A 26,816-nucleotide genomic window follows, 5' to 3' on the forward strand; every position below is an offset into this window, starting at 1 on the left:
AACCAATTCAGTGATTTCCCCATCTTTTCCATGTATGTCTATAGCTGAAGAATTTTTAAAAAGAAATTTATGACGTAATATGGGGGTTATTCAAAATTACATTAACAGAGGATCAAAGTCTGTGGCCTTGTGAAAGACATCAAGGACATTTGTTGCAAAAATCAGGACTGCCAATACAAACTAGAGTCTGTGTCAGCCAACTGCTCTCTGAATCCATTTCAGATGGAATAATACCACCCTCCTCATTTGAAAAAGTGAACATTATTTAATCTAGAAGACTGCCACTCACCTGAAAATAATGTTGTTGCCAGTTGGACAGACAAGCGGCAAACTATGCTTGTTATGCTCTCATTCTGTACATCTGCTATTTCCTCATACTGGTACAATGATTGGCCAGATTTGTGAATGGAAGAGTGCAGCTGTTGTTATACTATACGGTTTCCCCATGTCAGATGGAGATCAAAGCAATGCTAAAGCAACCATGCACACATTTGCATGGAAGCACTGTCATTCACCCTAACTAATCCCAGAAGAATTCCACCAGCAGTCCATCTACATTCCGTACTTGGATTATCTTATTACCACACGAGGACTCATTTCAGTAATGAAAACCAGCCTGTGGAGTTTGCTGAAACTACATTCATCTCAGATACACTGCACTGAAGAAAATAACTTTTGAGCCATGCCAATTCCACTCAGGAACCTTATAAATTTGAAAACTTTGGGGATCAATCCATTACTTGGTAAGAGTTGTGGGTAAAAAGACATATCAAAGAAATTCACCTGTAATAATCTGGCATATCCAGCATGGGCCTTACTGAACTCTTGGACCACACCAAAAGCTCCCTGCTAATAAAATGTCCTCACAGCTCTTTGCCTCCCAGTTATAATATACACAATTGAACGATTTTAGCACTTTGGACAGGGTGAAGATGAAGATTATTATTTTTCATTACATTTCTATACCGCCTTGTATTTTAAAGAAAAAAATCTCAGAGTGGTTTACAACACATTAAAACATTGAATAAAATAATCTTGAATAAAATAAATTCAAGCTTCAAGGAAAATATTTCAGATCCTTCTCTAAGTAAACTGTCGCTGTCCCCATATTTATTTACCTACTTAATTGCTTGGCTTGTATCGTTGCGTGTCCATAAAGAAAAGTTTAACACCTATCCCAATGAGAAATTTATAGAAGAAATTATTGACTTTTTTGTTTAAGACCCTCAGAGACTCAAGTTTTTGTTTAAAGAGTGTTTAACTTTATATTATATTTTCCTTTATGGATAGACAAGCGTTAACAAAAGAAATTCTGCCTGGTTTCAGAACTTATGTCTCACATTCACCACAACCAAGGCAAATTCTATGTACTGAAATTCAGCCTTAGGGTTTTAAAATTTGGTTTGGAGCAGTATAGTTCAATGGGCAAACTAAAACTGAGTTTTTCTAGTGCCTGTTATTGCTAAACAGACAAATGAAGCAATTTGTTACAAGTTAGTTCTGAAATATATAATCTCTAACTCTAATTGGATGCTTTTGCCACAGTGCTTGTCAAGTTTGATCTTCTGCTGTACCAGTATTATTGTTAGCGTCCCATACTGCTTTCAAACTCATATTAGAACCCATAACACATGTTAGGAGGTCCCTGTAAATAATAGAAACAGAACCTTCTAGAGTACCTACAGAGGCTTACAGAAACTTTAATTAAAAGTTAAGGATCTCAACTGGCTGTTACGTCCTGAGGAGAAGTTTAGTGAAAGTTTTTATTTGTAAACAGTTTTTCTCTCCACCAATTGAACTCTATTCAAAGATACATTATTATTAAACAAATTATGTAACCTATATAGGCCTTTGGATTTTTTCCATTGTTCATATTGAGCGTATTTGATAGGGTATTGGGGAGGAATTCAGTATTGAGTTCTTACATTCATTCTGTCTCTGCAAGCATTGCAGCTTACCAACTGAAATAACCCCCTTCTCTGGCTCTTGTGTACTGTTTTGGGGTTCTCCCCAAAAGGACAGAGCCCTGTCCTCTGCCTGCACCTCAAAGCAGAGCTGGTACATCCCATGAGGCTGGGCACCATTGGCAGTAGCCTCCTTGCCCATTCTCCAGCAGCTGCCCAAGGAAGGAGACCGACAGCAGCTGCAGTAGGTTGGGTATACCTAATTTGCCTTCACTATGATTTGTGTGCATTGTTCTTCCCATTAGTAATGTGACTATTGTTTTTACCATTGACTTTATTCCTTTAGTAGTTCAATAGAAAATGTAAGGTTCTGGAACAGGGGTAGAAATTTAGGCACAACATTCATTTTTGCTGCTCATATCTGCTCGAACCAAGTCCATTTGCACGCTTTGCATCTTTTAAATTGCATCAAATCTTTGGGGAGAAGAATACCAAGGTATTTAATGCAGCTATCAACATTCCTTTAATCAAGCAATTATCATGAAAGTTGACATGCAGCTGGTTCCTGGAACATTTTTTTCAAAGCTTTCTCAGACAGTGCAGTGCAGGTGCCATGCTCTGAAGGTGTTTCAGCTTTACACTGATAAATAAGGAGACCAGAAAGCAACCTTCAGACAACCTCATAAGTAGGATCTATAACATGTTTCTTAAAATTTTCTGTGTGATTTGTTTAGCTTTTTCGCTTTAAAAATCCACACAGAACCAGGATAGTATGAGAGAGGTCCGTTTTTTGGCATATTCAAAAACAAGATATAAAAGATTTGGACCTGAATGTTAATCGCTAAACAGAGGATCATGGTTTTGCTTTGTTGCAAGGGCTCATGGAAACTTTCCAGGATTAGAAGTCTGTATTCTTCAATTTTCACAACCAATGTCTATGTTTTCCTTCATGCCACAGCAATTGGCAGGTTATGGTGCTTATTTATGAATGCTCTGGCTGCTTGGCTGACTAGATAAATGTACTCTGACTGCCTACTAGATCCGTGTGTTTCCATCTCTTATCCCTGGGCTTTGTCTTCTATGCATCCTGTTATCCTTCCTCATTCCCATTGTAAAGTGAACACTCAAGCTCTCCCATCCATCTTGGCCTGAAGCTTGTGCACCTGGCCCTGTGGCTCCCTGCCCTACATTTTTATCTGCAGTCCAACTTTTTGGTTTCCCATCCTGAGGTCCTGCTACAGTCTGCTTACTGACTACACCAAAGCCAAAATCATTTCTCACAGATCTGCTGCATCCTCTAAAAGCTCTCTTTCGCTCTCTTTGCCTGCCAATATATCATCCTTCCTGTTGCTTTTCTCATCCTCTACATACTGTCACAAAGAGCTCTACAGGATCAGCCTTCTGATGCCACATTAATAATTTTTAGCTCCATGACTTCTTCCATGCTTCTCACTGTGCTTTCAACAATTGCGTCCTTAATGTTTATCAGGAAACATTTTACTTTTCCTGTAAACTTTCCACCCTGTATGCTGGGACTCTTAGAAATATGCACCTGTATTCAGACTATACTTAGTTTATTTTAGAGCTGCTTGCTCATAACTAACTAAATGCAGATTAGCACGCTTCTTTGTGAATCCTCCTTACTCCTGTCTGTTTTCTAGGCTACTCGGCTAATTTTGAATTTTGAGAGAATGGTGTAGGCACCAGTCACAGAATGGTTGCCATAGGTGTGTGGCATAACACAAAATTAGAGACAGTACAGTCATAGTGAAGCTTTTTCCAGAATTGTATTTCTGTACTGGAAAAGCTTTGATTTGTTGAACTTTTGCCTGCCATGCAGCTGTTAAAGGAACAATAAATTACAACGTTAACCCTAAATCAAAGCCCATTTTCCTGGATGCAAGCTCCATTAAACACAGTAAGACTTACATCTGAGCAAGTGATAGTGATTATGATTCTTTTTCTAGCCCTGACTTTCTTGTTGCTGCCTTACCTGCTGGTTCCAGATTTCTTAATTCTGAAATAGATCTGGCTTTAATTCTGAATATATATAGCCATGAGGAAGAAGACAAAGTATCTGGACATTCCGGGAGTGGGGTGGAGCCACTCTTCTCATGCATTCTAGACCTGGCATCCCCAAACTTGGTCCTCCAGATGTTTTGGGACTACATTTCCGATCATCCCTGACCACTGGTCCTGTTAGCTAGGGTTGATAGGAGTTGTAGTTCCAAAACATCTGGAGGGCCGAGTTTGGCCATGCCTGCTCTAGTGGGACTAAATTCATTTCCGCAGAGCAGACTTTGGTAAATAAAATTTTGAATACTTGCTGTGCAGCAAGATGCACCCATGGGCTAAAGATATTTATAACAAGCAAAAGTTATAATGATGGGAAAGAGTGAGTAGAATGTGACATGAAGGGGAAAACAACATATTTCTTTTGCTTTTCCTCTCTTCCTATACAGTACATCCCAAGGACATTCCAATGCAGTTGTTTGCACGCAAGACAATTCTGTTAATAGTCAAGTAGGGACGGGAAAGCATCTCCCCATTGCCTCCAAAATCATTAATATTTTGCAAGCATTCCCTTCAAATATGCACAGAACCTCAAGGGCTTTGCAAGCACTTAAAATAAATGCTTGCAAAAAAACCAACAACACACCAGTGGCTCTCTTCCTTTTGCAAGTCGAGGGAAACCGTGGGAATAATACAGCTTTACCTTTGTTAGAAAGGTGGGAGATAACCACTGGCAGAGGAAACACACCTTACTGCCTGCACTTGGTGAAATTGTTGCCATGGGTGGTATGCCCACCCACTGAAGAGGACCCTTGGAGCACGACAACCTCCTTTGCGAAGTAGTTTTTCGCCCATAGCAGAAAATTTTCACAGTTTAGCCCTTCAATTATTTTATCTGTGTACATGTTGCTTAGAAGTGTTGCACCTGAGAAAAATGCTACTGCATGTGTGTAGCAGAGAGATCATCCTGAAAAAAGACTCAGGGTTGTCAGTGGGTGGGTGCCTCCCAGCAAGTTTCACATCATAAAACCATCTGGGACAAGTCAGTCTTTTACAGGCTGATACCCTGTTCCACCTTCATGATTATTATTATTATTGTTATTAATCTTTCTTTCTTTCTCTTATAGCTTGCAGACATCTGAGTAGAACTGAGGAAGGGAGATCTGTCTGAGGTGGGCTGTGTTAAACTGAATTCTGCTTACAACACTTGAGAATTTTTTCTTCAGATTTCAGCCCCATCCCTACAAAGTGGCCACCTGCAAATTAGGCAATAGTATATGTTGTTAGAAGAAACAATTATGATAATTATGATATTAAATCAGAAACAAGAAACTGGGTAGCTGCTATAATTGAATTCAGGTCCCCCCCCTTTTTTTTTTAGTTTCCCATTCTGCAAAAATATCAACATAGTAGTGTAAGTCCACAAAAGTGTCCCTTTAATTATTAAAAAATAAAACTTGCTTACACTAAGTATTAAGTATCATGCATTTAAAAGATGAAGGTGCCTTCACTTTAGTCTTTTCGGTGTCTGCTTAAAACATTTATGAGAGGTTTAAACAAATCTAGTGCATGTTTACTCAGAAGTGTGCATAATGGGATTTGCTTTCTAGCATGTGTTTGGTATAGCAGTTGCCAGCATAGTTCTGCATGTTTACTCAGACTTAATTCCTATAGCAGAGCTTTCCAAATGTGTGTGTGTTGCGACATGTTAGTGTGTCAGCTGCAGTGAGTAGGTGTGTTGCACGAAAGCTCCTTGAGGCTAGAAAGGGGTTAGTTTAACCTCTGGCTTGCTAGTAAAACTGGATTACTGTGTTATGAAATTATGCATGTCTAAAATGTGTTTGGAAAGCTCTGTCCTATAGTATTCATTGGTGGTGTTTAACTAGTGGTGGTGATTCACCTATCCAGCTTCATCAGCAAATCCGCAATTGCACAACATGGCTGTCCCCACTCTCATCCCCCTGTGCAACCCCCTGAAATTTGGTTTATGGTGGTGGGGGGTCAGGAGGGACCCCCTGAACAAAGTATGAAGGGAGAAGGTGGATCATTCCATGTGAAAAGCTGCAGTGCTTACACAAAACAAGTGGAAGAGTATGGCACTGATTTCCAGTGTATTTAGAACAACAGCAAAGCACTCTGTTGTGTTCTCAGATGAGAATCAAGCTGAGTTTACCCCATAATTGCAATATATGAGGTCCATTTCTTGTTATGCCTCTTGTCCTCTGCTTCCCTGCCCAATCAGCTTTGTTGTGCATAGGGAACTTCCTGGTGACTTGTTCACTGAGCCTTCATCCTGATTTGTTTACAGGGAGATTAGTCAGTATTGGAATGAATGCTGATTAAATAGCCAATTTGTTTGCCTGTGGCCTTATCTGATCAATTAACTATCTTATGAAAACATTCACATACATATTCCTGGCCAAAAGAACAGCTTCTGAGTACAAGAAGCATTCAGGCCACAATCCTAACTCAATTTACTTGAGAGAAAGCCCAATTTAATTAAGTTGGGCTTACTTTTGAGTAGACATGGTTAGGCTAGTACTGTGGGTGGCTAAAGATACAGTACTATAATAATAGAACTTGAAGTTTGGCCAGTTTCCTTTGTAGGCATAGGAGACTAATGTGTATAGAGATTACTAGTTAAAATGACTTTCAAATAGTGCAGCATTTGTGTATGTTTTTAGGGGGAAAACCTTACCATAAATATGCCTGTAGAAAATAAATATGACAGTGTTTCAACAAGTATAACCAATGATGAATTTTCATGGCTTAAACAATTATTAAAGTAAAAATATATATTAAGAAGTTAGAGTCGCTGTTCTTGTTATGTAGTGATTTCCAAAGATCTGACACTTTCAAATTAATTAGAGGAGCCCTAAGATGGATCATGCACTGAACCAACACTTGAATGAATTATGGGGTCCCAAGATCCAGCACACATCACTTTTCCCAAGAATACTACCCCATGTCCATGCCAATTTAACTGTACTTTACAAAGATTTTTGCAACTGAATTCTCATGCATTCCTTTAATAGCCTTGCCTTTTTGTAATTCCAAACCATCTGATAACCATTTTAATACCTCATAATTCAATGCAGCAGTGTAGTTTAAGCAAATTAAGGCCATTTCCTCCCATTTCTACTTCTGTGGCATAGCCTATACTTCTCTTTCAATGTGCCCTTAATCTTAACACATTTTGTATCACTCACTGGCAGCGTTTTAAATTTTCACTTTTTCAAAATTAAATGTTAAAAAATCAATACTACTAAAAGTAGATGCACTCTCATTTAACATCTTCAAAAGCCTGACAGACATCTAGACCTCTTTTCAGAATCATGTTAGAGAACAGTGGCTGATCTGATAGAATTTAATTATAGCATAAAAGACATAGGCCACAATCCAGAGAGCCCATTTACATGCTCTCAAGGGATTGTTCATGCAGAACCAGGCTTTCAATAGCTCTCTTTTGGTGCATTAGGCATCAGCACTTGTAACCAACTTGTGGGTGGTGGGAAAGGGAAGCTCTTTCAAAAATCTGCTATAAAATTTGTGTAGAAATTAAGAACATACCATTTTGTGTAAGAGGTTCTAGCGTGCCAAGATAATTGTGACTGAGATACAGTGAAAATACCAGTGTTACAAACTCAGTGAAATGATATTGCAAAGAATGAATGCTGCTGCTGTCTTAAATATAGAATTGTGAAATATAATGTACTCATTAGTATATGAGACTCTCACCGAGAAACACTTTGCTGAATTTATCAGTATGAGAACTTATTTCATGTCAGTGTCATGATCACTTGATGATATGCCACAAGGTAGTGACTGAATTGATAGTATACTTTATTTTTTAATAAGAATTAAGTGTTATTGCCATAACTATTTGAATGCGCAGAAAAAAAAGTATGAACATCAAAATCTGAATTTACAAAATATTATCTCAGTCGTGTACCAATTATTGCACTTTTCTTGTCAACCCTTCATCCAGTTCTCATAAATAAGTGTCGTAAGACGATTCCCAACATGCCTGACTAAATCAGGGTATATTCCAGCATATGGTATTTACAGCCTAGAAAGAAATGTTTACGAAACAAGGCTCACATTATTATTTAATCTTACTAACCAGAATAATATCCAAAAGACAAATACAAGGCCCACATACTAGTATGTTAGATTTCTGTTCTAATATCTAATAGATACAATATCATCACACACAGACAACCCTTCTCATCCCTACAGCAACTGATGCAGAGAAACCGATATCCATATACAATTCTCCAAAGCACTTCCATCTACTGACTACAATGTGTGAATTATAGCATGTATGAGTTTGGTTTAGGAGAAATGCTCAAAGGTGTGTGTGTGTGGTGCATTTGAGTTCTTTACTTTAGAACTGAAGCTCAGATTATTCATATTTAAGCCAGTGCACTTAGACCAGTTTTACTTAGTTTAATACTAATGTTTGCTGTCTCCAAAGGGACTTTCATCCTTTTAACAATATTAATTTAAGCCTTACAGTTCTGCTTTACAACATTATTGAAATCCTGACGTGTCAATGAATTACAACATACATTGGTGTTTCAGAATGGCTTCTTTATCATACCTTTCTTTTTCTGCCTGAAGAATGTTAGCTTGCATAAGTAATTCTGAACACATGTACCTCAGACTACAGCTTTGGCAATATATTGGCCCTAACTTTAACCCATGCTCCCATTCCCTGTTGAAAACCATTCTCAGTTCCTGCTTCATGTGAATATTTCCCAATGAGCTGCAGCTCCTATCTTTCAGTTGTGCAACTATTGGGTACAACCCAATTTCATTTACAGAAATCAATAGTATTAGAAAAACAGGTTTCCAATATTTTGCATAAATCTCAGCCATTGTTATGGATACAACATGTGCAAAATCTACAAAACACGTAGTTCTAGTTTTTATTGCTAACATAAAAGCAAAGGCCATTCTGTATCTATTGGTGGAGCGAGCATAGGCAAAGTGTTGATACATAATCTAGTATTAGTTCCCAACCCTAATATGTCATAAAGATAAATTCTGAAAATATATTTTTTCAGGGGGAGCATTAACAAACAACAAGAAAACAACTACAAAATCAATTACAAAAATCCTCAAAGTTTAACTACTCAAATCTGTCTACTCCATATTTCAAGGTCTCCATTGTATTAACAGCATCCCTTGTCATCTAAACACCGTTGCTGTTTTTTTAAACTACCAACAAAAAATACTGCCTACAAACTTAATGAGCACTACAGGCAGTTATTCATAAGGTCCTAAGAAAGACAACATAGTAAAAGTGCCAACCTTTTTGTCTATCAAATGAGAAACAGCCTCGGTAGCTGGCCCTGGAGAACAATTTAAGCAGCAACACCTGGAACCACTCAATACTACATCTCCCGCAGAATTTGGCAGTTCACCACTGAATCAAAATAGATGCAGTAAAAAGATGAGAGGAGGAAAGAAAGGAGGAAGGTGAGAAACCAGGAAAATATAATACAGTGGTGCCTCGCAAGACGAAAAGAATCCGTTCTGTGATTCTCTTCGTCTAGCGGTTTTTTCATCTTGCGAAGCAAGCCCATTGAAGGATTAGCGGATTAGCGCTATTAGTGGCTTTTAGCGGCTTATCTGCTGATTGGATCAGCTGATAAGCGGCTTAGCGGCTTAGAAAAAGGGGGGAGGGGAAAAACCAGCAGGAACTCGCAAGACATTGTCGTCTTGCGAAGCAAGCCCATAGGAAATTCGTTTTGCGAAACACCTCCAAAACGGAAAACTCTTTCGTCTAGCGAGTTTTCCGTCTTGCGAGGCATTCGTCTTGCGGGGCACCACTGTAGTGGTCTAGGGATAGAAGAAGCAAGTGGGTAAGACAGGAGGAAGCAATAGTATATACAGTGGCTAGGAAAACCCAGCTAGATGGGTGGGGTATAAATAAATTATTATTAGTAGTAATAGTTGTATATACGGCCTAGTGCATAAATATTGTGATATAAGGGCTATATAATGATAACAGTGACCTCATTTGACAAATCTCAAGTCTTTTGGCATCATTAAGGACATCTGGGTAGAATCTATACACATAAAAAATGCTGTGAAAATGTGTGTGTTTTTTTAAAAAAAAGTTTTGGAAAAAAAATTAATTGAATCTTCCATAGCTCACTGTCACCATCTAGTGCCACATTTGTATATTGCACTTTACAACACACTGGCTATCAAAGTTTACCCACCAGATCCAGTTATCAATCACTGCTGTAGGTTGTAATGGATGGATTCAGAGAAGAAAGCAATGGCATAGGTTAAAGTTATGTGATTTTACAGTTTTTGTTTTGCTGTACTGATTTTTAACATTATTTCAATACCCAGAGGCAAAAGAATACACCTTTAAGAAAGGTGTTAAGAAAAGGCAACTTCAACAGATACAGTTATCATGTAAGCATATCAGTTTGTGAGAATTTTTTATTAGTCAATTATATGTTTCTTTCAGCATCCTCTTCTCTGCACTACCTGTGCCTAATCTTCCTTATACATCAGGACCTTCCCCCAGTTCCAAACTTGTTCCAGGAGATTTATTCACAACCAAACTCGCAGCTTTTCCCCATCTCACATAAGATGGTCTGCAAGCTGTTTAGTTTCTTGAGCCATACATCAGCTTATTGACAACAATCACTACCAAAATGCAATAAGTTTTTTCATAATTCTTGTATAGATGCAGTTATGTTGGAATTATTTGGATACTTGGGCACCTGACGTTTCACAACAAGATAAATCATAGGTTTTTCAGATCTTCAGACCAAACATCGATATGAAGAAAATTCTCACATGTAGACCTCATCATCACATTAAGAGTTGGGTTGATACAACGACTGATTTCCCCTCTAATATCCCCATTCCCAGATCTTTCTATATAGTACTAAAAAGAGTATGTGCAACATACCATTGATCCATTTGGCTTCTGGATTGTGAACTATAAATTCTTTTCTGAAGAGGTCTTCTAAAGACAATCTGCTTTCTGATGAATTTGACAGTTCATCTAAAGAAAAAGAAAAAAGAAAATTGAAACAGCAAATCACACTTTTTAATATAGAAAACCCAGATTAGATTACCAAAGACTTCACACAACACCAGACTATTTTGAAAGCTGAATCCTTCCCATTCATGAAAAATACAGATTTTTATTTCAGCAACAGTAAGGTAAAGGGACCCCTGACTATTAGGTCCAGTCGTGGCTGACTCTGGGGTTGTGGCGCTCATTTCGCTTTATTGGCCGAGGGAGCCGGCGTACAGCTTCTGGGTCATGTGGCCAGCATGACTAAGTCGAACCAGAGCAGCGCACGGAACCAGAGCAGCACACAGAAACGTTTACCTTCCTGCCGGATTGGTTCCTATTTATCTACTTGCACTTTGACATGCTTTCGAACTGCTAGGTTGGCAGGAGCAGGGACCGGGTAATGGGAGCTCACCCCAACCTTCTGATCGGCAAGTCCTAGGCTCTACGGTTTAACCTACAGCGCCAGATAAAATATTATTGGGGGGCGGGGGAATCACATACAATTTTGGCTGGCTGTAATCTCACACATATACATATGTGAGTTCTGTGGAATTCCAGGAAAGCACAGCTTCCTACAAGATTTACATTTACAGGTATGTGGGAAAGCCCTTTGGTTGCTGGATGGATACAGTCAGCTACAGGGTCAAAGCAGGCAGGAAACTAGTGACGGTGTTCCCTCTTCCAGTTCTGCAACCATATCACCTGCTGCAGGTGATGCCGTGGTCCAGGGGACATTATTGCTTGCTTGAGCATCTTTCCTGACATTTTAAAGCCATAGACTACTAGGTAAATTGTAGAAGAGAGAACTTGCAAATTAAATATTGAATCTCACTGTCACTTTATAATCTGAGCACATTTTCCCCCATCTGGAATTTGTTCAGGGTTCTTGTTCTATCCCCCACCCCCATTTTGGCAAGACTAAGGCTGGATCTAGACCCGTCAAAGAAGCAATTCAATTAAACACGTTGTAAACCATACAGGGTAATCCAGTAGGGAAAGATGGGACTCCACAGCACCATCTAGTGCCACAGTGTTATACTGCATATACAACACATATAAAACGCTTTTTCTTTACCAATCTAAGTAATCTGCACCTTTAAATACTTGCTGTGCAGATCTCTCTTCTCAGCTTTCCTTTATGAAATTGCTATTTTTATTTTTATTTTATTCCTTGAAGCTATTTTTTCTCTCCATAAAGGCAGAATACATAGAGATATATGGTATTCAAAACACAGGTCACAGCATTTCACTGTAAGAGCTTAAGACAGACAAGTACAACCTTTTCTACAAGCTCATGCTTGTCTTTCCTGGTACCCACAGGGTGCCCCCCCAAAAAAAATTAGGCCCGAAAGAAACATTCTAGCGTGGTTCCTCTGGTTTGCAAATCGGCCCACAAGCCCTAAAAGGTTGGTGCCCAATGGAGTAAAAGAACGATTAGAAAGTTTGCTAAGTTTCTCTGTGAATTTACAGAGGGGATAAAAACAGCTGAAACTGGCAAGTCCCAATTGAGATGATATACCATTTACCTTTACCAATATATTTGGACATTTAGATGACAAGTTAACAAAGAAAGAATATATAGAGATATACAACCAAATTAAAATACAATATATAAAAAATGTTGAACTCCACACTTCATCCGCATTTGCACTAATCCTACTTCCTTTGAAGCAAACAACTCTTCATTTGAAAGCCTTAATTCCAGTCCAAATATAGTTTATGAATCCCCAAAAAAACATGCAGTTTTGTCCCTTACATCCCATCTTCAACAGTATTAATACGCCTTCCACCATGCACTAGCAATCCAATACTGAATGCTGCTAGAAAAGGTAGCAGGCCCCAATTTCCAAAGGATGTCATGAGGCAGTGGCCATGCTGATACCATGCACTATTACTGAGTCAGCAGCCATTTGCCACCACACTGCTCATGTGCCTCCACTGCCTCCAGTAAGGTTGGATGCCCTCCAGTAAGGCTACTGGGTTCCCTCCTTCATTTAGTAGTGGTCAACAGCAGAAGCTAGTAGTCTACTGGAATTTCACAGAATCATAGAATCTTAAGAGTTGTAAGGGACCCAAAAGTCATCTAGTCCAATCACCTGCAATGCAGGAATCTCAACTAAAGCATCCATGGCAGATGGCCATCCAACCTCTGCTTAAAAACCTCCAAGGAAGGAGAGTTCACCACCTTTCATGGGAATCTGTTCCCCTGCCAAACAGCTCTTACCTGCCACCTGATCGTTTTGGTCCCTAGGAAGCATTAATATTCACAATACATGTAATTAATTAGGTGTTTTTTTCCCCCTCTCTATGGCAACATTTTCTGAGCTCCCTGTTTCTTTGCTATAATCATCTTCAAATCAGGATTCTGTAAATTTATTTGAAAATCACTAAATGTTAAATATAACTGGCACTTTTTAAAAAACCCTAAAAGAATCTCATGAAACCACTGAGAGTGGGGGAGAATCCTTTAAACCATTAGACAGATGTAGCAGCTTTGTTGAAGATTCTGAAAAGCTGGCTTTGTTGCATGTTTTTGAAAATATACCTTACCATATAACATTACTGAAGATGGTATTGAGAGCCACACATTCTCTTGAAAAATGATGTATCTTTTTGTATGTAAGCTGGAAAATTCACATCACATCACTGTCCAACCTTTTATTTTTTTTGTACTAAATCCGTGTTGCTACCTTTGTCTAACGTTTCAATAAATGTTGTTCTGGCTTCAGAAATCTCACAAATTCACAATGTGCAGTTTATACAATGCAGTAAAAGTATTTCCCCTTCAAACTGCAAAAACTTTCTGAATTCTGTAACCAGGGCAACTTTTCTTTTGATACCTTTGTGAATTCATATGCATACTTTATATTTCTTGCCTCTTACTGGAGCATATTCCTTTCTCCTTAATGTTTATTCTCACATTTCACAATAGGCTATGCATTTTCCATCTCCATTCAAGATTATACTGAATTATTCATTGACAGTATGACATTTCCCAATTCATTAACTGGCTGATAGATTTTAAAATTTGAAGATATAGATACTGAGTATAGATTGCAAGCCAGAATAGAATTCTGAGCTGTTTAAAAGCTCCACCAAAATCCAAAATCATGATTGCAGAAAATTAAGCAGGAGATTTAGCTAATGTTGCCCAACAGGAAAGTGTTCATAGTCATGTTCACCATGACAATGATCCAGTCCTTCTTGGAAAGAGTTTATACCCCTCATCCACAGTTGTTACAGCCCATGAAACACTGGGTGTGCACTACAGTTATCCCTAATTTGCTAGACATTATTTCAAGGGCTGGAATGTGGTCATGTAATCTGACTTAAGCAATCATGAAGACTGAGCATCAAACATACAACTAGAGTACTTGGAGTGTTCTCCTGCAATCTGTTTTATTATTCCTTCTTGCCGACTTCCAGACCTTAGCAGGCCTAGTGAACTACTTATATCCAGTAAATGCTGTATTGAGGCCCTCAAACTGGTGCTCCTTGGGATTCGATAAGACACAAGCTATGATAGTTATAGTTTTGATAATTATTTTGCTTTATGCCTAACAGTGCAATTGTTCTGCTGCTGTTTCTTCCATTCTTCATCCCATCACCGAAATTCTTTCAAATCTGTAAATCAGGGTTTGGGCTGTAAAGATGCCATTGATAAAGGTGTCCTCTGTTAACAACACATCATAAGAAGTTGTGCTGCAGTGCCTCTACCTAGCAGGTATTCAAGCTCAGTTTATTTTCTCTCACCTATCCCACCATTGTGTCCGGGCCTTAGTCCAGGTCCTGCACAACCTCTCCTGATTCAGATGTTATGGAGAAATAGAGCTGGATGTCATCACTGTACTGATGGCACCTTGTCCCAAAACTTTTATTGATATCTCCAGCAGCTTCATGTAAATATTAAATAACATCAAAATAGTGCCCTGCAGCAACCCAGGCTGTGAAAAAGCACTCTCTCAATGCTAATCTCTGGACTTTGTTCCATAGGTAGGATTAGAACCACTATAACTGAGATATTTATAAAGAGATTTTGTTGTCCTCTATCAATCAAACAAGTTTCTGACCACACAACCCAAAGCCCATAGTTACTTGGCCAAATCAGACCAATTATCTACATACCTCAGGTGCAGATTCTTGTTTATAACTGGCCCAGTTGTATGTGTTCTGTGTACTGCTGCAAAATAACCTATTTTGATTGGTTGGGTCCCGAAAGTTGAGTATGCTTCTTTGCATGAGGGATTGGTGCCTGTCACCTTAAAGGAGGTAGTGGCACAGCAACAACTGAAAAAGCCAGTCCTGGATCCAATTCATTGTAACAACTATCATTCAGTCACAAATACTTTCTTTCTAGGGAAGTGATTGACAACGTTGAGGTGGAACAAATGCAGACATTTCTGTAGACTGATTATTACGGTGCCAGTCTAATTTCAGTTTGGTTTGGGACCAAGTCATCCTTATAGTGAGACTGGCAGGCAGAGTAGAACCCTACTCCTTCTGCTCTTCTAAAATTTTGTTCACAAACAAGCTCCCGTAACTTTTGCTTGGATATCAGAACTCTAGCTGCTCATTGCTACATAACTATATCTGAAGAGTGTGTGTGAGAGCTGGAGAGACAGCTTCAGAATATTCTCCTTGACTTTACAATAATACTAACGCCAACACTTAAGTTAAGAAGTGTGCTATATATGTTTGTTGGTCACCAGATTCCAGGAATCAATGAAGAAACACTCAACCTTCACCTGCTAAACACGCCACCACCAAAATCATACTGTGAGGCTGCGTTGATTTTCTCCTCATTTTTAAAGAGATGATTGTATCCAGGATGCAACAGGACTAAGTGTAGCCAAACAAGTAATTTACCGTTGTTTTGTCTCTTAGTTGCAGTCATAAAGCTTCACACTGTTGTTTGTTGTTGTTGTTGCAGCATTGTGACAAATGAAAAGATCATTATCCTATGTACCTTCTTTCACCAAGCTTCTTTTGTGAATATTATGCATAGGCTTGAATGTAAAGAAGTCAGTATTTAAAATATACAAAAAGAAAAAATCATGTAAAGGGACAGAAAATGCCAGATTATCTTCCCTGGAGCAGAGGTTGCAGTCTGGTGTGGCCGCGGCAAGCCACAGCAGAAGGGAGGGGGCACCCTCTGTCCATGTGGCCAATGCACAACAGCCGTGGGGACAGTCAATCAAATTTTCAAATTTAAATTGCCCAAACATGGGCTGTCTCAGGGTGGGTTTTGGGGTGGCACACCTCACTGGAGACCACCTCTGGGTGTATCCAGTCAGGTGTGCTGCTCAAGCACAAAGACTGGTTGCTCCTGCTCTATGCAGTGCAGCCGGCTTTTGAACTCCCATCCTCCCATCCCTTTATTCCATGGTTGCCCTGGTCAGGACGTTCCAGGGACCTTGCTATTCAGGGCCAGTGAGGAATTTGCCTGCAGATAAACTGGGCCTGTCTGGGGTTTTGTCTACTTCATAGCAACTACCAGAACTTTCAGGCAGAGAAGACATTGGAATTGGACCCCTGGGCTAGCTGGAAGGGACAGGCATGACTCTACCTCCCCTACACAACCCATGTTTTGGGGTACCCCCAGCATAGGGGTGCTCTGTCCAGACCACCAGATGGAGGTGGACATGCTGCAGACTCCCACACACAGAGACCTAATGGCTTCTCAAAGCACTGTCTTGATTTGATGTGCATCATGTTGTTGTTTAGTCGTGTCCGACTCTTCGTGACCCCATGGACCAGAGCACGCCAGGCACTCCTGTCTTCCGCTGCCTCCCACAGTTTGGTCAAACTCATGTTAGTAGCTTCGAGAACACTGTCCAACCATCTCTCTCTGTCGTCCCCTTCTCCTTGTGCCCTCCATCTTTCCCAACATCAGGGTCTTTTCCAGGAAGTCTTCTCTTCTCATGAGGTGGCCAAAGTATTGGAGTCTCAGCTTCAGGATCTGTCCTTCCAGTGAGCACTCAGGGCTGATTTCCTTAAGAATGGAGAGGTTTGATCTTCTTGCAGTCCACGGGACTCTCAGGAGTCTCAGATGTGCATCATAGATAGATAGATAGATAGATAGATAGATAGATAGATAGATAGATTCTTTATTGTCATTACACTAGTGCAACATTGCACAAGTGCAACGAAATTGGATGCCATCCCTTAAAAACAACAAAAGCAAAACAACAGCAACAACCAAACAAACCACCTTCCAACCACACCCACACCCACACCCATCACAAACTCCCAGGTCTCACTATCGAGTTACAGCATTCAAAAAGGCCACAGCTCTTGGATAGAAACTGTTTTTTAGTCTATTTGTCCTTGACTTGATGTTTCTATACCTCCTGCCAGAAGGCAGTAGTGCAAACAGACTGTATCCCGGGTGAGATGGATCCTGCAGGATGTTGTTTGCTTTCCTAAGGCAACGGGAACCGTACAGTTCTTCCAAAGGTGGGAGAGGGCGACCAATAATCCTTTGGGCTGTGGTTATGACCCTCTGGAGCACCTTCCTCTCCCTAGCTGTACAACTGGAGAACCAAGCACAAATACAGTATGTAAGTATGCTCTCTATGGAGCCTCGGTAGAAGGACACCAGCAGTCTCTCACTCAGATTGTTCTTTTTTAAAAGTCTGAGGAAATAAATTCTCTGCTGGGCCTTCTTCACCAGAGCAGTAGTATTTGCGCCATAGGGTGGTCCATAATATAAGATCTATCCCAACATAACTATCAACCAGTGGACCAGGTTGACTGATTTGGGATGCAAGCCCAATGCCTAGAGACAAGATCTTCTGACATCTGTAATAAATAAAGTTGATTTCAACCCAAGTGGTTTGTCCTGTCTATTACTAATTGTATCAACAGCCTTGACTCCTGCAAGCTCAATGTTCTTGGGCCCACAAAACAAATACAATACATCTGGTTCAATAATAGGGTAAGTACATGATAAATAAATCCTACCTGGTGTTAAAAGAATTACAGACATTGTGATGAGTGAACATACGACTAGGATCACCAGCAGTGCAATTGCTATTCCCTTCCAGTTCCTCTGTGGTGGGCTGTTGCTTCCAAGTTCCTGGAGGGAGGTAGAAAAACAGTATTTCACAATTCACACCAAACAGTATGAGATTCAGTTATCAGAGCTCTTTCTCATGAGTTAATTTAATTATTTATAGAGGTGTAATTCATTCTAAATAACAAATAAATCTCACCTACCCACCAACCCCAGACATGCACACCAAAACAATAATCAAATTGAGGGTATAAGAGTGCTGTCAAAATATGAATAGAGATCTAATGTACTGAAGATAAACTTCAGGACAACATGAACTAGCATTTCACCAGATAATTAGGGAAATAAAATACAGCAATTTACTATAATTCCACCTGAAGTGGTGTAGGCCATAATGGTTTAAATACACATGGTTTTTAGTGTGCAGTGCTAAATGTCCTATTCAGAACCAAATAAACATTTGTTGCCTGAGGATCTGGTCATTCCATTTTAAATTGAACATCATTTATTTATATCATGATATGTTTTATAAGCTGCTCTTGTATTACTCATAAAAATCAACATTATTATGTAGTAGCAATTCTAGAACTCCAAGAATATAGCTTCCTCTAGGATTTGTGTGTGCCCCAACTCCTACACACACTAGGCAATAGAGACCTAAATAAAATCCTGCAATAAAATTAATTCTCTCTGCCTATCATAAAAAGACAGCAAGAGAAGAATAAGAAAGTCTGTGCTAGATTTTATATTGTTATATCACTTTAACATGCTATGAAAACAAAGAGCTAACACAAATTTTGTTACATTCTTATAGACCAAAGAACCAATTAACCAACTAAAATTATCATCTGTGCTATGATACAGGGGCTAGCAAGGAGGCAGACTTGCTAAGGACAGGGGGAAATTGCAAATTCTGTTGGAGCCCTAAAAGTTTGATATGGAGCTTGCAAGTGGTTTTCAGACTCATAGGGCCTACATGGACTGCTTGGTTGAAAGTAGCATGCAAAAGTTTAAAGTTCTTCATACTTCAGGGCAGAGGCATAGCTAGGTGATCTTGTGCCCCTGGCAGAACGGTCCAGATTGCACCCCCTAGCCATGGACAAATTAGCTTTTCTTTCCACCTCTCCCCCAACCTCCACCCATTCAATTCACCCTCTATTTAAAACCTTTTCTCATGAGACAATAATCAATATTTTAATGGACATATTTTTAGCTGATTCCCCCCCCATCTGTCCCCTTGGGGGACGCCCACCTCACCACCCCCTAGCTACGGCGCTGCTTCAGGGGTCCTTGCACAATGACGGAGTCTCCTGGGGTATACTGCACCACTTCTAATCCTACTAAATAGTAGATAAACTACTGACTAAATGTGGAGATTCAAATTTTGTTATTGGGCCCAACTGTGTGTGCATGCACATACACGATAAAACAACATCAGTGTAACTAAATGCCACTGGTGCCAGCAGACTGTGGAGACATTTAAATAATGTTCGATATTCTAGCATGTAATACTAAATTCCACTCACACTAGTGGGCATGATGTTACACAAAAAAGAATACCATTGGACGTTGCTACTCCCCCACCCATTCTGCACATGCATGCTTCGGTTCCACTATAATTCATGCATGAAAATGGCAAGACAGGACAGTATGCTAGTATAATAATCCAAGATTTCATCACTTTACTCCTGTGATTTTCTAGGTTAATGTAGTTGAAAGCAGGTTTTTTTCTGCAAGCAATTAATTAAATTGTTTGTTGTTGTTGTTGTTGTTGTTGTTGTTGTTGTTGTTGTTGTTGTTGTTGTTGTTATACCACCTTTCATCCGAAGATCACAGGGTGGTTTATAACATAAAAGCACAAAATACTACCTGCTGCCCACCAACACGTTTAAAAGGCCATAAATTGTTTAATCAGCCAAAGGTCTGATTGAAGTAGAAAGTTTTTACCTGGTGCCTAAATACACGTAACAAAGGTGCCAGGAGAGTCTCCCTGTGGAGAGCATTCCACAAATGGGGAGCCACCACAGAAAAGACCAATTTTCATGTTGCCACTCTCTAGACATCTCACGGAGGAGGCACACAAAGAAAGACCTCATGATGATTGCAGGGTTCATAGAAGGAGAGGCAGTCCTTGAGTATTACAATTCTGAGTCATTTAAGGCTTTATAGGTCAAAACCAGCACTTTGAATTGAGCTCTAATTGGCACCCTACTACAGTTGGACCAGGATTGGTGTTAAATGCTCAATTCATCTTGCCCCAATAAGCAACTTAGCTGCTGAATTCTGCCAGCTGGAAAATTAATATACTGCATGTTGGTTTCTGCTCTCTTCACTGTGCAGCAAAGTGCTTGTCACGAGACAATGTTTACATTCCACAGTCAGAGTACTGTTGGGTTTTCCCACGGGAATGGGAAGCTGGATGTGACGTTACACTGGTTTCCTGTTTTTTCACTGCTCTCTCGGTGTTCGTTATTCCGAGGAGAAGGACGGTTGCTTCTCTGCTCCAGCAGAGGCAAGATGCATGTTTGTAATTTCTCAACTCTGAACTGAAAATAAAGCAACTTTAAGCATGTGGCACGTACTGTTCGTCATTCCGTTGTGCACAGGACTCTGCAATAACAACATTTTGGTTATGGGCCCAGAAAGACGTAAATCAAACTGAAGAATGCCGGCAGAGGTACAGAGGAACGGATCGCGTTATCTGCTCTGCGCGTCAAGTTTGATTGATGAAGGTATGTGCTCATGCTCCGAGCAGCCTGCCAGTTTCTAGTTTATGGTTTTATGGCTGGACTTTGAACTTTTAAAGCCGTTTTGCCGCGATACAGTTTAAGGCAATGGCTGAGAAAGCGAAAGTACTTTTTAAAAGTGCTTTTGAAAAAAGCTGCAGTACTGTGACGCAGCTCGATTAAAGCAGCAATGATGGCTGATGCAAAGCTGGTTGATGCTTTTGGGATTCCTAAGCTCAATAAGAATAATTACGCGAACTGGGTGCTATATGCAGAGGCAATTCTGCGGAAAGAAGGTCTGTTTAATGTTATTACAGACAACCCCCCAGCTCCAATTACAGCTGAATGGACTGCTAAGGATTCCAAAGCAAGGGGAACGCTTACATTGATAGTATCCCCAGAAGAGCTCTGTTTGTTGCGTGGAAAGACCACAGCCAAGGAAATTTGGAACTCTTTAAGAGAGGCTCACTTGAGGACAGAAGCTGGTTCCTCAATGTACTACTATGCCAAGCTGCATGATATGGCTCTTGCTGAAGGTGGAGATGTGCGTATACACCTGATGGAGATGCAGAATCTGAGACATGAGCTGCAACAGAGAGGACTCAACTTTCCAGAGGCTGTGTATTCCTTCATGATACTACATTCTTTGGGTCCAAGTTGGGAGTCCGTTGCCACTCAGATTGCTGTTCAACCAACTGCTCAGCTCACAGTAGCCTATGTTACTGCCGTGATCCAGAATGAAGCAGATCGCCGGGGTGCTAGCTGCATGGGTATGGGGGAGTCTTCACAGACGTCATCCCAGAGTGCAGTGGAACCACCAGAGGGCGCCAAAGCTTTGAAGGCAGAGAAATGCTACTCGTGTGGACGTCTAGGCCATATGAAGAGGGAATGCAGATATCCCAAGGCCAAGACAGAGCAGCGCAGCGGAAGCTCATCGCGTGGAAAAGGCCAAAGCAAAGGCAAAGGTCCGGTGTCCAGGACAACGCAGCACAAGGCAATGGTCTCACGCTTCACTCCAAAGGTCGCAAAGGTCCAGAAGACGTCTAGATCTTTCTTCGTTGTTGATTCAGCAGCTACCCACCACATGTGCAACGATAAGAGACTGTTCGTGTCTTTTACACCGCAGGAAGGTGCGATTCACCAGGCGGATGACCACACGATTCCCAGTCAAGGCTACGGAACTGTTGTTCTTCACAGTTTGGACTTATCAATACAGGATGTACTTTACGTTCCAGATGCCACACACAATCTTCTAAGTGTGATGCAGCTGAATGAACGCAACATTGACGTTTCCTTCAAGAACAAGAAATGCACCATCACAAAGAAAGACGATTATGTATTGCATGCTGAATGTGTTGATCGTTTGTTTGTTTTGTATTATGATGATGTTATGCAGAATGATACTTGTTGCATTGCAGGTTCTAACAAAAGTTTGCATGCAGGATGTATTCATGATTTTCACAGGAAATTTGGTCATTTGCATTTTGAGGCAGTATCTAAAATGCCTGCCTTGGTTGAAGGTATGACTATTAAACCCTGCAAGTACCACATGAAGTGCAAGGCATGCGCAGCAAACAAGGTGAAAATGGCTGCGAAAGGTAAGGTGTCTAGTAGGCAAGCTACAGAACCATACCAGATTGTTCATGCTGATTTAGTCGGTCCACTATCGCCCTCTTTGGGTGGCAATAGGTTCTTCATGGTTCTCATTGATACATTTTCCAGGTATATTTACGTGTACAATCTCAAGCAGAAATCAGAGGCTTTTCCAAGGTTCAAGGAATTCTGTGCTTGGTTGGAAAATGTGCATGGTAAGAAGATAAAAATTCTTTTCACAGATCGCGGGGGAGAATTCACTTCTCAGCAGTTTGAAGATTTTCTGACTGAGAAAGGAATTCAACACGATTTGTCCAGTCCTCGCTCGCCATGGCAGAATGGACTTTGCGAAAGGGCAAATCAAACATTGCTTCAAGGGTTAAAAACCTTGCTGCATGATGCAAATCTTCCAGAGAGTTATTGGGCCGAATCTCTCTCATGTTTTGTTTACAGTTACAATCGCAGGTTATCTTCAGCGATTGGTTGTACCCCGTATGAGAAGATGTTTGGCAAGAAACCATACATCAAACACATGAAAATTTTTGGTTCTGACATGTGGATTCACTCGCCACAAAGCTCCAAGTTAGGCAAACGTGGATTGCATGGTATCTTTCTAGGTTATCAGAAAGGTTCTTACAGAATAATGATGACTGACTCTAAGACAATTAATCATAGAATCATAGAATCATAGAGTTGGAAGAGACCACAAGGGCCATCGAGTCCAACTCCCTGCCAAGCAGGAAACACCATCAGAGCACTCCTGACATATGGTTGTCAAGCCTCTGCTTAAAGACCTCTAAAGTAGGAGACTCCACCACACTCCTTGGCAGCAAATTCCACTGTCGAACAGCTCTTACTGTCAGGAAGTTCTTCCTAATGTTTAGGTGGAATCTTCTTTCTTGTAGTTTGGATCCATTGCTCCGTGTCCGCTTCTCTGGAGCAGCAGAAAACAACCTTTCTCCCTCCTCTATGTGACATCCTTTTATATATTTGAACATGGCTATCATATCACCCCTTAACCTCCTCTTCTGCAGGCTAAACATGCCCAGCTCCCTTAGCCGTTCCTCATAAGGCATCCTTTCCAGGCCTTTGACCATTTTGGTTGGCCTCCTCTGGACACGTTCCAGTTTGTCAGTGTCCCTCTTGAATTGTGGTGCCCAGAACTGGACACAGTACTCCAGGTGTGGTCTGACCAGAGCAGAATACAGTGGCACTATTACTTCCCTTGATCTAGATGCTATACTCCTATTGATGCAGCCCAGAATTGCATTGGCTTTTTTAGCTGCCGCGTCACACTGTTGGCTCATGTCAAGTTTGTGGTCAACCAAGACTCCTAGATCCTTTTCACATGTACTGCTCTCAAGCCAGGTGTCACCCATCTTGTATTTGTGCCTCTCATTTTTTTTGCCCAAGTGCAATACTTTACATTTCTCCCTGTTAAAATTCATCTTGTTTGTTTTTGCCCAGTTCTCTAATCTGTCAAGGTCGTTTTGAAGTGTGATCCTGTCCTCTGGGGTGTTAGCCACCCCTCCCAGTTTGGTGTCATCTGCAAATTTGATCAGGATGCCCTTGAGTCCATCATCCAAGTCGTTGATAAAGATGTTGAATAAGACCGGGCCCAAGACAGAACCCTGTGGCACCCCACTAGTCACTCTTCTCCAGGATGAAGAGGAACCATTGATGAGCACCCTTTGGGTTCGGTCAGTCAGCCAGTTACAAATCCACTGAGTGGTAGCATAGTCAAGACCGCATTTTACCAGCTTCTTTACAAGAATATCATGGGGCACCTTGTCAAATGCCTTGCTGAAATCAAGGTAGGCTACATCCACTGCATTCCCTTCATCTACCAGGCTTGTAATTCTGTCAAAAAACGAGATCAGGTTAGTCTGACATGACTTATTTTTCAGAAATCCATGCTGACTATTGGTGATCACAGCATTCCTTTCTAGGTGCTCACAGACTGTTTGCTTAATGATCTGCTCCAGAATCTTCCCTGGTATTGATGTCAGACTGACTGGGCGGTAATTATTTGGGTCCTCTCTTTTCCCCTTTTTGAAAATAGGGACAACATTTGCCCTCCTCCAGTCTGCCGGGACTTCGCCTGTTCTCCAGGAATTCTCAAAGATGACTGCCAGTGGTTCTGAGATCACATCTGCCAGTTCTTTTAATACTCTTGGATGCAGTTCATCTGGCCCTGGAGACTTGAATACATCTAAACTAGCCAAATATTCTTGTACTATCTCCTTAGTTATTCTGGGCTGTGTTTCCTTTGCTGAATCATTTGCTCCAAATTCTTCAGGTCGGGCATTGTTTTCTTTATCGGAGAAGACTGAGGCAAAGAAGGCATTGAGTAGTTCAGCCCTTTCTGTGTCCCCTGTTTGCATTTCACCATCTTCTCCTCTGAGTGACCCCACAGTTTCTTTGTTCTTCCTTTTGCTACGAACATACCCATAAAAGCCTTTTTTGTTGCTTTTAACCTCTCTAGCAAGCCTGAGTTCATTCTGTGCTTTAGCTTTTCTGACTTTGTGTCTACATGTGCTGGCTATTTGTTTGAATTCCTCTTTGGTGGTTTCCCCCCTTTTCCATTTTTTGTACACATCCTTTTTTAATCTTAATTCAGTTAAAAGTTCTTTAGATAGCCACCCTGGCTTCTTTAGGCACCTTCCATGTTTCCGTCTCATTGGTATTGCCTGACGTTGTGCTTTTAGTATCTCCCTCTTAACAAACTCCCAGCCATCATGAACTCCCTTTCCTTTTAGTATTGTTGTCCATGGGATCTCACCCAGCACTTCCCTAAGTTTTATGAAGTCGGCTTTCTTAAAGTCAAGAAATTGAGTCCTAGTATGCTTGGCTGCTCCTTTCCGCTGTATAGTAAACTTCAGAAGAGCATGATCACTCGCGCCTAATGATCCTTCCACTTCTACCCCACTAACCAGGTCATCAACATTGGTTAGGACCAGATCTAAAATGGCTGTTCCTCTTGTTGCTTCTCCCACTTTCTGGACAATGAAGTTGTCTGCAAGGCCAGTGAGGAATCTGTTTGACCTTATGCTCTTGGCTGAGTTTGACGTCCAACAAATATCCGGGTAATTGAAGTCCCCCATTACTACTATCTCCCTTCCTTTTGCATGCTTGGCCATCTGTTCCAGGAAGGCATCATCTATGTCCTCCGTTTGGCTTGGGGATCTATAGTAAACTCCCACAATGAGGTCTCTGTTATTCTTCTCTCCCTTAATTTTGACCCAAATGCTCTCACTTTGGCTTTGAGGTTCTAAATCTTGGATCTCTTCACAGGTATACACATCCCTGACATATAACTAATTAAGCTCACAAGAAGTGTTGAGTACAATGCCAAGTGGGGGGAGAATGTGGGAATTTTTCAATGTTATCCTGATGACAGTGATGAGACTGAGGATAAGCAACAACAACCCACACCCACTGATGAAGGTTCTGATTCTGAGTCTGAAACTGAATCGGGTGATTCAGAGGATTTCAAGAGTGCGAAAGCCTCTATGCGACCCTCTGAAAGCTCTGATCAGGAATTGGAAGAACCATTGTTCACAATAGGTCACTTTTCTCCTAAGAAGGAAGAGGAGAGTGTTGAAGACCAAAGGCTAATTCGTAGGTCACAAAGAGCCACGAAAGGCAGACCTCCAAAGAGATTTGCTGATGAATTTGCTAAGACAGCAGTAGCAGCTGTTAAAAGCTCCAAGAAGGTATTTGAACCTTCAAATTTCCAAGAAATCCAGGATTTGGATTCTAAGGAAGCTGAGCCATGGTTAAACGCAATGAAGGCTGAGCTTGATTCCTTAGAAAGGAACAAAACTTGGGAGCTAGTTCCAGTAGTTCCAGGAATGAAACTGCTTGGAAGCAAATGGGTCTTCAAAGCGAAGACTGATCAAAATGGCAGGATAGTCAGACACAAAGCCAGATTGGTAGCCAGAGGTTTTGCACAGGTACCAGGTGAAGACTATCACGAGACCTACTCACCCACAGTGAGATATGAGAGCATAAGGCTTATGCTCAAGCTAGCTGCAGAGGAGAATCTACACATTAGTCACCACGATGTGAATACAGCATTTTTGTACGGATCTCTAGGTGAATCACTTTATATGCTTCCACCTGATGGCGTACAGGTAAAACAGGGATTTGTTTGTGCTCTGAAGAAGTCCCTTTATGGTCTCAAACAAAGTGCACGGTGTTGGCACACTAAACTCACTGAAGCATTGTTTTCTCTAGGTTTTCAACAAGGGAAAGCTGATCCATGTGTGTTTGTCAAAGAGGAGGGGCAAAAGAAGTTGTACTGTTTGTTTTATGTTGATGATATTTTATTCTTTTGGAAAGATGTCACAATGTACAATAACGCCCTAGCTCAACTGAAAGAGCACTTTGACATGAAAGATCTTGGTGAGGTAAACAACTACCTATCTCTGGAAATAGAGAAAGATCAAAGTGGTAACATTCTAGTACACCAGTCACGGAAAATTGCTGATGTGTTAAGCAAACTGAAC

General features: G+C 40.7%; 1 protein-coding gene across 3 annotated transcripts in view; it reads right to left on the minus strand.

The window, feature by feature from the left end:
- The window catches only part of DPP10 (dipeptidyl peptidase like 10), a 589,554-nt gene that overhangs the window by 160,306 nt on the left and 402,432 nt on the right, over positions 1-26,816 (minus strand). For all 3 annotated transcript variants that reach the window (XM_082198124.1, XM_082198123.1, XM_082198125.1), the window contains 2 exons: positions 17,935-18,049; positions 10,858-10,953 (listed from right to left, as the gene is read on the minus strand). In XM_082198124.1, coding sequence (XP_082054250.1) covers positions 10,858-10,953; positions 17,935-18,049 — 211 coding nt within the window. The remainder of the gene's footprint in view (positions 1-10,857; positions 10,954-17,934; positions 18,050-26,816) is intronic.

Source organism: Podarcis vaucheri (assembly GCF_965113315.1).
Source record: "Podarcis vaucheri genome assembly, chromosome: 1".
Lineage (NCBI taxonomy): Eukaryota > Metazoa > Chordata > Lepidosauria > Squamata > Lacertidae > Podarcis > Podarcis vaucheri.